Source organism: Microcaecilia unicolor, chromosome 14, assembly GCF_901765095.1.
Source record: "Microcaecilia unicolor chromosome 14, aMicUni1.1, whole genome shotgun sequence".
Classification (NCBI taxonomy): Eukaryota; Metazoa; Chordata; class Amphibia; order Gymnophiona; family Siphonopidae; genus Microcaecilia; species Microcaecilia unicolor.
Window position 1 is genome coordinate 5,135,418 of NC_044044.1, and position 13,724 is coordinate 5,149,141.

The 13,724-nt window shown below is 41.2% G+C and overlaps 1 protein-coding gene across 6 annotated transcripts in view; it reads left to right on the forward strand.

Moving 5' to 3' along the window:
* Nucleotides 1-12,160, forward strand: part of LOC115457521 (C-type lectin domain family 2 member L-like) — a 47,428-nt gene extending 35,268 nt beyond the window's left edge. For all 6 annotated transcript variants that reach the window (XM_030186978.1, XM_030186980.1, XM_030186982.1 and 3 more), the window contains one exon: nucleotides 11,361-12,160. In XM_030186978.1, coding sequence (XP_030042838.1) covers nucleotides 11,361-11,526 — 166 coding nt within the window. In that variant the 3' untranslated portion in view covers nucleotides 11,527-12,160. The remainder of the gene's footprint in view (nucleotides 1-11,360) is intronic.
* The last annotated feature ends 1,564 nt before the right edge of the window (nucleotides 12,161-13,724 follow it).

Consider the following 13,724-nt stretch of genomic DNA (forward strand, 5'->3'; position numbering starts at 1 on the left):
TTGTAATTCAGAGGTTCAAATTGTCCACAAGCTATATGCAAATGAGCTTCCAGTAAACTCCAGTTCTGTCTCTGGTATCCAGTTTCCTCCAGGCCTTTCCATAAAGCTCTCCTTTAATCTCAATAATGTAATAAGGAGAAAGTCCTCCAAACTGCTTTAATCTGACAGTGCTTTATTTCTCCCAGTCTCTGCTATTGTTTGGGGTCCTTCTCAGCTTCAGTAGGCTTGGGACCCCTGACAACTCCTCTCCTTGTAATAGTTCCTTTGACATTCTAGGCACTAGCCCTCCACCTCATAGCTATCATACACAGGTAGCAGGTCAGTATTTATCTAAGAATTTGGAATAAACTGTATGCTTTTCATATATCCTTACCTTGGGAATCCATTAAAGCTTCTGTATCAGTACAGTCCATGTACTCTGAATCACACATATGTTCTTCCTCAGGTACCTCAGGCATTTCTACTTCCATGGAGTGGGTTCCTCAAACTCTAAGGACTGGAGCTCCCCCCCCCCCCCCCTCCCACACACACCTTTGGGACTTGCTTGGAGCCATTACATATTGTCTACGGACCCAGGGAGGCTTCTCTTTTCATTAACCCTGTACAACCTTCTATGCATTTGAGATTTTTCCCTCTTCTTCCATTCCTCTCCAGCCCATGAACTCTCTATCTCTAAGTATACTCTGGGATTCTAGAACAACATAAATACATACATAAATAAGTATTGCCATACTGAGACAGAACAAAGGTTCATCAAGCCCAGCTTCCTGTTTCCAACAGTGGCCAATCCAGGTCACAAATACCTGGCAAGATCCCAAAAAAGTACAAAACATTTTATGCTGCTTATCCCAGAAATAGTGGATTTTCCCAAAGTCCAATTTAATAATGGTCTATGGACTTTTCCTTTAGGAAGCTGGCCAAACCTTTTTTAAACTCTGCTAAGCTAACCGCCTTTACCACATTCTCTGGCAATGAATTTGAGAGGTTAAATACACGTTGAGTGAAGAAATATTTTCTCCGATTCGTTTTAAATTTACTACTTTGTAGTTTCATCGCATGCCCCCTAGTCCTAGTATTTTTCGAAAGAATAAACAGATGCTTCACATCTACCCGTTCCACTCCAATCATTATTTTATACACCTCTATCATATCTCCCCTCAGTTGTCATTTCTCCATGCTGAAGACCCCCAGCCGCTTTAGCCTTTCCTCATAGGGAAGTTGTCCCATCCACTTTATCATTTCCATCGCCCTTCTCTGCACTTTTTCTAATTCCACTCTACCTTTTTTCAGATGTGGCAACCAGAATTGAACACAATATTCGAGGTGCGGTCGCACCATGAACCGATACAAAGGCATTATAACATCCTCATTTTTGTTTTCCATTCCTTTCCTAATAATACCTAACATTCCATTTGCTTTCTTAGCCGCCGCAGCACACTGAGCAGAAGGTTTCAACATATCATCAACGCTGACACCTAGATCCCTTTCTTGGTCGGTGATTCCTAACGTGGAATCTTGCATGACATAGCTATAATTTGGGTTCCTCTTTCCTACATGCATCACTTTGCACTTGCTCACATTAAACGTCATCTGCCATTTAGACGTCCAGTCTCCCAGTCTTGTAATGTCCTCTTGTAATTTTTCACAATCCTCTCACGATTTAAAGATTTTCAATACATTTTTGTCGTCAGCAAATTTAATTATCTCACTATTTACTTCCATCCCTAGGTCATTTATAAATATGTTAAAAAGCAGCAGTCCCAACACAGACCCCTGGGGAACCCCACTAACTACACTTCTCCATTGAGAATACTGACCATTTAACTCTACTCTCTGTTTTCTATCTTTTAACCAGTTTTTAATCCACAATAGGACAGTACCTCCTATCCCATGGCTCTCCAATTTCCTCTGGAGTCTTTCATGAGGTACTTTGCCAAAAACCTTCTGAAAATCCAGATACAGAATATCAAGTGGCTGACCTTTATCCACAGGTTTGTTCACCCCTTCAAATAAATCTAATAGACCCCTTCACTAAATCCATGTTGACTTTCATTCTTATTTTCAAAAGTGATCGCCGACCATCTTCCAACATAAATCGGGAGATGGCCGGCGATCTCTCAAAAGCGGCGAAATCGGTATAATCGAAATCCCCTTTTTTTGACACCATCACCGCTTTCCCGTCGCCGAGCCAGCGAAAGTTCAAGGGGGCATGTCGGCGATGTAGCGAAGGCGGGACATGGGCGGGCATGGGCGTGGCTACTAGATGTCTGGCTTTCGCGGATAATGGAAAAAAACGGCGTTAATCGGTGTTTCCTTGCTCCTTTTATTTTCACGATCAAGCCTCAAAAAGGTGCCTCAACTCACAAGATGACCACCGGAGGCAATGGGGGATGACCTCCCCATACTCCCCCAGTGGTCACCAACCCCCTCCCACACTAAAAAAATAAAAATAAAAACCTTTTTTGCCAGTCTGTATGCCAGCCTCAAATGTCATACCCAGCTCCCTGACAGCAGTATGCAGGTCCCTGGAACAGTTTTTGTTGGTTGCAGTGGACTTCAGGCAGGCGGACCCAGGCACATCCCCCCCCCCCCCCCCCCCCCCCGCATCTGTTACACTTCTGGTGGTAAGTGTTGAGCCCTCCAAACCCCCGCCCAAAACCCACTGTATCCACTTGTAGGTGCCCCCCTTCACCAATAAGGGCTATGGTATTGGTGTAGATTTGTGGGGAGTGGGGTTTGGGAAGGAGTTGGGGGGCTCAGCACCCAAGGTAAGGGAGCTATGCACCTGGGAGCTATTTGTGTATTTTTTTAAAATTTTTAGAATTACCCCCTAGGGTGCCCGGTTGGTGACCTGGCATGTCATGGGGACCAGTGCACTACAAATGCTTGCTCCTCCCACGACCAAATGCCTTGGATGTAGCCGGGGTTGAGATGGCCGCTTTTAGCTTCCATTACCGCTGAAAAACAAAAGTGGTCATCTCAAACCCGGCTAAATCCAAGGCATTTGGCCGGTTCCAACTGTATTATCAAAACAAAGATGGCCGGCCATTTTTTTGATAATACGGTTCCGGCCAGCTGTTGCGCCGCCGCCACAATAGATCGCCGGCGATCTATTTCGCCGGCACCATTCGATTATGCCCCTCTTTGTCTCATTAATCCATGATTTTGAATATGCTCTGTAATTTTGTTTTTTATAATAGTCTCTACCATTTTTCCCAGCACTGATGTCAGACTCACCAGTCTATAATTTCCCGGACCTCCTCTGGAACCTTTTTAAAAAGTTGGCGTTACATTGGCCATCCTCCAATCTTCCGCTACCATTCTTGATTTTAAGGATAAATTACAAATTACTAACAATAGTTAGTTCCGTAAGTTCATTTTTCATTTCTATAAGTACTCTGGGATGAATACCATCCGGTCCAGGAGATTTACTACTCTTCAATTTTTAGAATTGCCCCATTATATCCTCTAGGTTTATAAAGATTTCATTCAGTTTCTCTGACTCGTCAGCTTTGAATACCATTTCTGGCATCGGTATCTCTCCCAAAGCTTCCTTGGTGAAAACCGAAGCAAAGAATTCATTTAATCTCTTTGCTACGTCTTTATCTTCCCTAATCGCCCCTTTTACCCCTCGGTCATCTAGAAGTCCAAATGATTCTTATGCCAGCTTCCTGCTTTTAATGTACCTAAAAACATTTTACTATGTGTTTTTGCCTCCAAAGCAATCATTTTTTCAAAGTCCCTCTTTACCTTCCTTATCAGCGCTTTGAATTTGACTTGACATTCCTTATGCTGTTTCTTACTATTTTCCGTAAGTTCCTTCTTCCATTTTCTGAAGGACTTTCTTTTAGCTTTAATAGCTTCCCTCACCTCACTTTTTAACCATGCCGGCTGTTGTTTGGTCTTCCATCCTCCTTTTTTAATATGCAGAATATATTTGGCCTGGGCTTCCAGGATGGTGTTTTTGAACAGCATCCATGCCTGATGTAAATTTTTCACCCTCAGAGCTGCTCCTCTAAGTTTTTTTTTTCACCATTCTTCTCATTTTATCTCAGTCTCTTTTTTTAAAGCTAAACGCTAACATATTTGATTTCCTGAGTATAGTTACTTCAAAGCTGATATCAAAATCGATCATGATCACTGTTATCAGGTGGCCCCAGCACCATTACCTGCCGCACCAGATCATGCGCTTCAATAAGGACTAGGTCTAGAATTTTTCCTTCTCTTGTCGGCTTCTGTACCAGCTGCTCCATAAAGCAATCCTTGATTCCGTCAAGGAATTTTACCTCACTAGCATGCCCTGATGTTTGCTAATTATAGCGCTTTAAGGTATAAAAACATCACATAAACAATAAAGTTCAAGAAAAAGGTTTATTTCAACTGTCCTCCCTTGGACAGAGGCTGTATAAGAACATTATACAGGAAGCAAAAATACTTACTACAGCAGTTGCAGACATACAGGATAGATCAAGTTTTTGCTTGGTTACACTCCTTTTATATACATTATACACAATGGTTAGCCTTGTGTATGTCAAAGCTAATCTATAAATTTCTTTTGCAAATGTCAGCAGATTCCGTTCCCATGCTTTTTCTCTGCTAATCTCCAACCGCCCTCTCCTTCACCCTGCTTATCTTTACTGCCTCACATACTTCCCATGAGTTAAAGGCATCTGGCATATGTTTAAAAACACTTCACTACAGTTCCTTGCACTTCTTTATCTTTACTTCCGCACATACATTATATACAAATCCTCCCTTGAACCTTGTCACAAGGTTCACCATAGGCTTGACCAGGTTATAGTTGGACACACTGTTAGCTAGTGAACACTATGTATAACATGCGCTCATCAGGCCGTCATGGCGTTTCACAACAGTTTCTATCAAACCTGGGCATTATCAAACCGTACAGTGATACTTCATTGTGCATGGTTTATATTACTTTTCAAATTGTCATATTTGTTTGCTTCTGCGATGTGCAGCATTTCATACTGTTCATTCACATGAACTGGAACTGTCAAATTAAGTGTTTGTTCACATACCTTGCGACAAATGGCCATAAGACAAGGAGTACAACATAACAATACCAGTAGCACTATAAACACAGTAAGGAAGAACATGAGTATACCTTTTAACCATGGGGTCAAATTCTTAAACCGTGATGTAATTGTATCCCACCAAGAACTATCCAATAATCCCTCATAATCTGATACCTTCAATTTAGCAAGGGAAAGGATCCTTTGCATTGCATTCTTTACTATAATAGATTGATTCCTTATCACTGTGCAACAGGATGTATCATTAACAATAGCACATACACCATGACCACTCAAAGATATCATAGTATGTCTAAAGATTGTAGCGGGAACAGAAGAAAAAGATGACATCACAGGCGTATATATAATACAGTCAGTCAAGTTCAATGTCTTAGCTGCCATTTGAATGTGCTCAATGTAGGTGTTAGCAGAGGTGTGTCCGGGCAATAAGAAAACTAGGACTGTGCTGAGGAGGAGGATGGTGACGGACAGGGGCGGAGGTCTGCCAAATGTACCCATGTTGTGTGGTCCGTGAGTCGGGCTGCAGTGGCGGTTAATTCCTTAATAGTGAACGGTCCAATGTAAACCGGATCCTTCCACGTTTTGTGAGTGAAGTTCTTCCAGAGTACCAGTTGTTCAATTTGAAAAAAAACAGAAGGAGACTTGTAAAAAGATTCAGTACATGAAGATGTTTCTGGCCTGATTTTCCCTTAAAAAGTTTAATAAAGACATGAGATCTGATTTCTTAAAAGAGCCAGTAACAGGCCAGGCAAGGAAAGGATCTTTAACCGCATATTTGGCCCATTTAACACAGGTTTCTGCAATAAGCTTTGACTCAAAAGGGAAAGTTTCCCTAACATGGACAAGGGGGGGAACAACTCTTGCGGCTATCTATATATAGCACATAAGGAGTATCTGGAGGGACATTCCCGGCTGCACCAGACATCTCTGGGGCAGTCCCTTTGGATTTAAAACTGAAACGCTTCATGATACAGAAACCAAGCCAAAAGAGAAAGAGGAAATAACACACAAATAGAAAAACAGATATCAGCAAATATAAAAACAATGCCACAATGGAAATCAAAACAAAATCTGTATCTTTGCTTCAGTTTCTACTTACAGTTTCGATGAATTATGCCCTGACACCTACTCACTCCAGGCTGGCCATTTCTGAAGATAATAGGGAAAGAGGCACAAAAATATTAACTTAATTTCTTCACTTCAGTTCCAAGGATCCTACTAGATCCGTACTGACCAGCGAGCAGCGTCCTTCCGCGGTCGCCAATTTGCTAATTATAGCGCTTTAAGGTATAAAAACATCACATAAACAATAAAGTTCAAGAAAAAGGTTTATTTCAACTGTCCTCCCTTGGACAGAGGCTGTATAAGAACATTATACAGGAAGCAAAAATACTTACTACAGCAGTTGCAGACATACAGGATAGATCAAGTTTTTGCTTGGTTACATTTGAGTATCACTCCTTTTATATACATTATACATAATGGTTAGCCTTGTGTATGTCAAAGCTAATCTATAAATTTCTTTTGCAAATGTCAGCAGATTCCGTCCCCATGCTTTTTCTCTGCTAATCTCCAACCGCCCTCTCCTTCACCCTGCTTATCTTTACTGCCTCACATACTTCCCATGAGTTAAAGGCATCTGGCATATGTTTAAAAACACTTCACTATAGTTCCTTGCATTTCTTTATCTTTACTTCTGCACATACATTATATACATGTTACATTTACCCAGTCAATATTTGGGTAATTGAAATCAATGCAACAACATGTAATTTTCTACACTACAACTAAGTATTCAGAGGAAGGCATGGATTCATTACATGAAACCTTTACATACAAATAAATGGAGAAAAAAGACCTCAGTAATACCAGCACCGCCTCCCTCCAAAAGAAACCTTATAATAAGAAAGTGTGCCTCTTTAATCATGGGTCAAAAAAACTCCATAATAAATGTTTTCATAAATATTGTCCATCTGTCCTCTAAAATACTTCATAAATGGAGCCACGGAAATCAAACAATGTAACTAAATGTTACTTATCTTATCTTGGATGTCCAAAGTTTTACAAGTGACAGTCCTAGCAGATAATTCCACCGCTTAAATCTTCAAACTTGCATTCTGCTATCTTCACATATTCCAACAGGGAAACCCTGTTTCACCGAAAATTGGCCGCGTCAGGGGAAAAAAACTCTTTCAAAAATTACATCCAAGAAACAAATTTGCCCTGTGTACTACCGGAGGCAAGGAAACTTCATAATGGCGGCTAGCACTTCCTGCAACCGTTAACATTTATATTCAGCGTGTGATGTCATCAATACGCCTACCAATCACCTTAAAGAAAGGCCTTCCATTCTATAGCAATGTTCAGGCCTTTAGGTATTACAGTCTGTAGAGTGAAGATCCATCGTTGCTCCTTTTGTCTGAGCAACCTTCTGATGTCTCCCTTTCTCTCCGAAATCTGAAACTGTTCAATCACTGTGCACTTCAAATCTATAAACTTGTGTTGTTTAAGCATACAATGTGTCACCATAGGCTCATGTGTCTTCTCTGTCAAAATGCAATGCCGATGTTCAATCAGGCGTGTCTTTAAAGGACGTGATGTCTGACCCACATAATATAATTTGCAAGGGCAAATTATGATATATACGACGTTACGAGATGTACAGTCCGTATAATGTCGATAAGGATAACATTTTCCAGTGTTTTGATCTATGAATTCTTTTGAGACAATCATATTCATGCAAACAGAGCATTTACCACAAGTCCCATGAGTCCCTCCAGTTCTCTGCATTACACACTCACGATTCCACATTTCAGCAATGCATAAAGTATTGTTCAAATTACTATTGCGCTGAAAGGAAAAAATCACTTCCATATTTTGAAAGCAAGGATGAACTCTCAATAACGGAAGATTGAAATCACCCATTATTATTGTGTTGCTCAGTTTGTTTGCGTCCCTAATTTCCTTTAACATTTCTGCATCCGTCTGTTCATCCTGGCCAGGTGGACGGTAGTACACTCCTATCACTATCCTTTTCCCCCTTACACATGGAATTTCAATCCATATGGATTACAAGTGTTTTGTTTCCTGCAGAATTTTCAATCTATTTCATTCAAGGCTCTCCTTAACAAACAATGCTACTCCTCCACCAATTCGATCCACCCTATCACTAAGATATAATTTGTACCCCGTTATGATAGTGTCCTACTGATTGTCCTCCTTCCACCAGGCCTCAGAGATGCCTACTATATCTAATTTTTCATTTAGTGCAATATATTCTAACTCTCCCATCTTATTTCTTAGGCTTCTGGCATTCTCATATAGACATTTCAAACTATGTTTGTTGTTCCCATTTACATCATACTCAGTACTTGACAGTATTAATTTGCAATATTTTGTCTGATTTTTATTTTTATTTAAGGACAGCAGATCTACTACGGTGTCTTTTGCATCCTCACTATTGGGATACCCTATCTTACCTGTTTTGGTGATAATCTTTGAAAGATACCTTATCCCAAACAAATGCGCTTTTGAGCAACTGTCGGCATTCCCCCAGTCTCTAGTTTAAAAGTTGCTCTATCTCCTTTTTAAATGCTGATGCCAGCAGCCTGGTCCTACCCTGGTTAAGGTGGAGCCCATCCTTTAGGCCCCTTCCTTCCTCAGAACATTGTGCAGTTCATAACATATCTAAAACCCTCCTCCCACCAACGTCTCATCCACGCATTAAGATTCTGGAACTCTGCCTCTCTCTTGAGCCCTGCACTTGGAATGGGTAGCACTTCAGAAAATGCTACCCTAGAGGTTCTGGATTTGAGCTTTCTACCTAAGAGCCTAAATTTGGCTTCCAGAACCTCTCTCCCACATTTTCCTATGTCATTGGTACCCTCATGTATCAAGAAAGCCGGCTCCTCCCTAGCACTATATAAAATCCTATCTAGGTGACACGTGATGTCCGCCACCTTCACACCAGAGAGGCAAGTCACCAGGCGATCCTCACGTCAACCAGCCACCCAGCTATCTATATGCCTAATGATCGAATCACCAACTACATCAGTTGTCCTAACCCTTCCCTCCTGGGCAACTCTTGGATACATATTCTTGGTGCAAGATGATAATACATCCCCTGCTGGGCAGGTTCTGGCTACAGGAGTATTTCCTACTTCACCATGGTGATACTCTCCTTCTAGGAGACCTCCCTCTTCCAAGGTAGCACAGGGGCTACCAGACTGGAGGTGGGACTTCTCTACAATATCCCTGTAGGTCTCCTCTATGTACCTCTCTGTCTCCATCAGCTCCATGAAGTCTGCTACTGTAGCCTCAAGAGACCAGACATATTCTCTGAGAGCTAGGAGCTCTTTGCATCATGCACACACATATAACCACTCACCAACTGGGAGATAATCATACATGTGACACTCAGTGCAAAAGACTGGATAGCACCCCTCTCGCTGCAGGACTGCTGACTCCATCTTAGTATTTTTGAGTTTTTCAATAATTTAAAACTTGCTAAAGTATTAAGGATATTACCCTAATATAAAAATGTCTTTTAGTTTATATGGTATACTGTGTGATTTATTTAGTGTTTCCTTCTTAGATGGTAATGAAATGTATTTAAAACTCTGTAAGAGCACTCCTTGCTTGTTACCCTAATTACAATAACTGACTATAAATGAAGAGTTGTCCTAGGGGTGGCTGGGTGTTGGGAAGGGTGGGTAGGAAGACTAAACTAGATCCTGCAGTTCCTGCTAAAGGCTATTAATGATGTGGTAGAAGTTCAAGTTTTAAAATATGGGGAAAAGACTATCAGGCTTATTTTCAAAAAGAAGGACGCCCATCTTTTGCCACAAATCAGGAGATGGGCGTCCTTCTCCCAGGGTCACCCAAATTGGCATAATCGAAAGCCGATTTTGGGCATCCCCAACTGCTTTCCGTCACGGGGATGACTAAAGTTCCCAGGAGCATGTCGGAGGCGTAGCAAAGGCGGGACTTGGGCTTACCTAAGACATGGGCGTCCTCGACCCATAATCGAAAAAAAGGGCGTCCCTGACGAGCACTTGGGTGACTTTACTTGGTCCTTTTTTTGTTACGACCAAGCCGTGAAAAGGTGCCTGAACTGACCAGATGACTACGGAGGGAATCAGGGATGACAGCCTCAAATGTCATACCCAGCTCCATGACAGCAGTATGCAGGTCCCTGGAGCAGTTTTAGTGGGTGTAGTGCACTTCAGGCAGGCGGACCCAAGCCCATCCCCCCTACCTGTTACACTTGTGGTGGTAAATATGAGCCCTCCAAAACCCACCACAAACCCACTGTACCCACATGTAGGTGCCCCCCTTCACCCCTAAGGGCTATGGTAGTGATGTACAGTTGTGGGTAGTGGGTTTTAGGGACTCAGCACACAAGGTAAGGGAGCTATGCACCTGGGAGCAATTTATGAAGTCCATTGCAGTGCCCCCTAGGGTGTCCGGTTGGTGTCCTGGCATGTCAGGGGAACCAGTGCACTACGACTGCTGGCTCCTCCCATGACCAAATGGCTTGGATTTGTTTGTTTCTGAGATGGTTATCCTCGGTTTCCATTATCGCCAAAAATCAAAAACGACCAAGTCTAGGGACGACCATCGCTAAGGACGACCTAAATGTCAAGATTTGGTCGTCCCCGACTATATTATCAAAATGAAAGATGGACGCCCATCTTGTTTCGATAATACGGGTTTCCCCACCCCTTCGCCTGGACGTCCTGCGAGGACGTCCTCAGGAAAACATGGGTGTGCCGTTCGATTATGCCCCTCCACTGAGATTAGTTGGTAAAATTTGCTTTTTATATTTTTATTCTGCCTATCACTAACCTACAATTCCTCCTTTAAACCCAATCTTTAAGTTCCCAAAGCATGAAGCAAAATAGTGTTCACTTACCAGAGAAATGTTCTCTTCTCTCAGAACTTCTAAGAAAGAAAGTTTAGTGGGACCTTTCCTCTTTAGTTAACACCTAATTGAGGTCACTGGCCATGCTACCTCTCCAGCAACCAAAGAACAGAAAGTAACTGTCTTTTAGAGCAAGAGTTGAGCCTTTTAAAGTTTTTGGCTGTTAAGTTTCTAGTGAGACGGATTTATAGGGCTTGGACATCTTACTGTATATGACAATTTCACACCGTTGGCAAAGAATGCATGCTCAGAAACTCAGAGGAGATTTTAAGCTATTCTACCAAAGTTCAGATAGGCAAAGCAGCTTGGCACAGAATGAACAAAGGGCACATTCTATATTTTTACTTTTTCTAGAGATGTATTTCTTTTTCTTTCCCACACAGGATCCCATTAACGAATAATGACTCATCTCTAGGCTGTGCATACCTTAACTATGGACATTTTGGAGCACTGCATTGTAAGACAACTCGAAACTGCCTGTGCACCAGGGCTCCCTCTTCATGTTTTATGGGGCACAAGGGTGAGGGAAGCACCATCGTCTTGAAATGAGAGAAAGTCAGGTGCCAGGGTCTTATTCCCGAATTCTGGGTACTACTGAATATCACTTTGCACAGGTATGACAAATGGATCTATTTAGTGAAACCAACAAACACATTTCTGCATGTCATCTCAGACATGTGGCAACAGGAAAATCCAGACCAAGGATCCTTTCTGTGCCCTTCCCAGAATTGGGCCTCTGTCCTGGAAATTGCAAGCTGATTGGCAAAGGACACGTTACATCATCCCAGAACTACACTGTGATTGGCTGCACACAAGAGTAATAGCTATGAGATCAGCATCAAGCTCCTCCTATAGGATATACCAACCATTTTGAACCTGTAAAGATATTACATGTGTCACTGTTAATTGGGAAAATTTTTATAAACATTTTCTACAGTAACATCAGATTTCATATGCAGAAAAGGACTTTATAGAATTGCCTCTGGGTTTATGAATGTAACACTATGCCTGAAAAGAATTTTCACTTTCATGTATTTCAGAAGAAGGCATTCAAGGAGCACAATATTATTTTTATAATTGAAAATATGCACATACTTCCCCTTATGTAACAGCTTAATTTAGCTGCTGTTTTAGTTTTTTACTTTATTTTTATGATTTTACTATGTTTTTTATTTTTGTTACATTGTACCCCGTGCTTTTTCCCACTCATGGCAGGCTCAATGCGGCAGGCAATGGAGGGTTAAGTGATTTGCCCAGAGTCACAAGGAGCTGCCTGTGCTGGGAATCAAACTCCACCACCCTAACTACTAGGCCACTCCTCCACTCAGGTTGATTTCAATTTAGATTATTTGATTTAATATTCGGATACTTTTTTTTTATACTCTGTGTTTTTTTATTGTTTAATGTTAAAAAATAACGGTCCTTTTACTAAGCTGTGCTAAAAGTGACCTGTGCTGTTTTTAACATGTGGTTTTCTCTCACACTGAGGCCACTTTTAGTGCAGCTATAAAATGGCCGCAGTTTCCATTTTTTCATTTATGGCCATGTGCTAATTCCCAATTAGCATGTGGCCATTACTGTGTGTGCCTTTATCGCCACCTATTTTGTAGACAGTAAGGGCTCACATGCTAATCCTGTGCTAATTAATCAGCACATGCTGAAACCCACGTGATGGTCCATTAGCAAAACCGCACCCATATTTCTGCCCTTAAACATGCCCAAGCGCTAAAAAATCATTTTTATTTTTTAGAATATGGTTTGCATGTGCACAATAAATACTTACCACAAGACACCAGAGTGTGTCGTGCTAGTGCCATTTTAAGCATTGTTAAGCAAGCAGTAGTGCTTATCGCTGCTTCTGTGCTGCAAATTGGTTTCAACATATTTTTTGGAATATTGTATAATCTGTGTACTTTTTAAATAAAAAATAGCTTTTTTTCTTACTGACAGTGCAGCAAACATTGGGAACAAACTCCTAGAGAAAGTTGTGACCATCTGATATTCAGCTCTATTTAACCGGCCAGAATGGCTGCTGACCAGTTAAATAGCACTTAACTAGCTATCGGCCAATATTCAGCAGGGGATAACCGGCTACCCCCGCTGAATATGCCTGGCTAGCAGCTAGCCAGTTATATCACCCGATATAATATATCATCTGCCAATTTTTTAAAAGCCGGTTAAGTGGCCATATTTTGCTGCGTTAAAATGTGGTATGTCTTTGGCCGGTTTAAAGATAACTGGCTACATCTGAATATTGTCTTAGCTGGTTATCTTTAACCCAGCCAAAATTAAACTGAATATTCAAAGCCAGTTACCAGGGACTCTGGTCATATGATACAACTATTAGAAAATTTTGATGGAGATTTAACAAATATAACATTAGTCACATTAGATATTGAATCTCTATATACGAATATCCCACAACTCGAGGCAATACAAGTAATTGAAAAATCGCTACAGACAAGAACATCGAACTTACACATTCCAAATTGGCTCATTATCACACTAGCTACAATTGCATTAACGAAGAATTATTTTTGTTTTTTGGGGAAATTCTACCTTCAAATTTGCGGCACCGCGATGGGATCAGCAATGGCCCCTGATCTTGCAAATCTTTATGTTGAAAATTTTGAGAATACTTACTTACAGGATTTTCCTTTTTCAGACAATGTCATTTTTTATAAAAGATATATCGATGACATTTTTCTTCACTGGCGTGGTGAACAAGACATGCTTCCGGTTTTTTT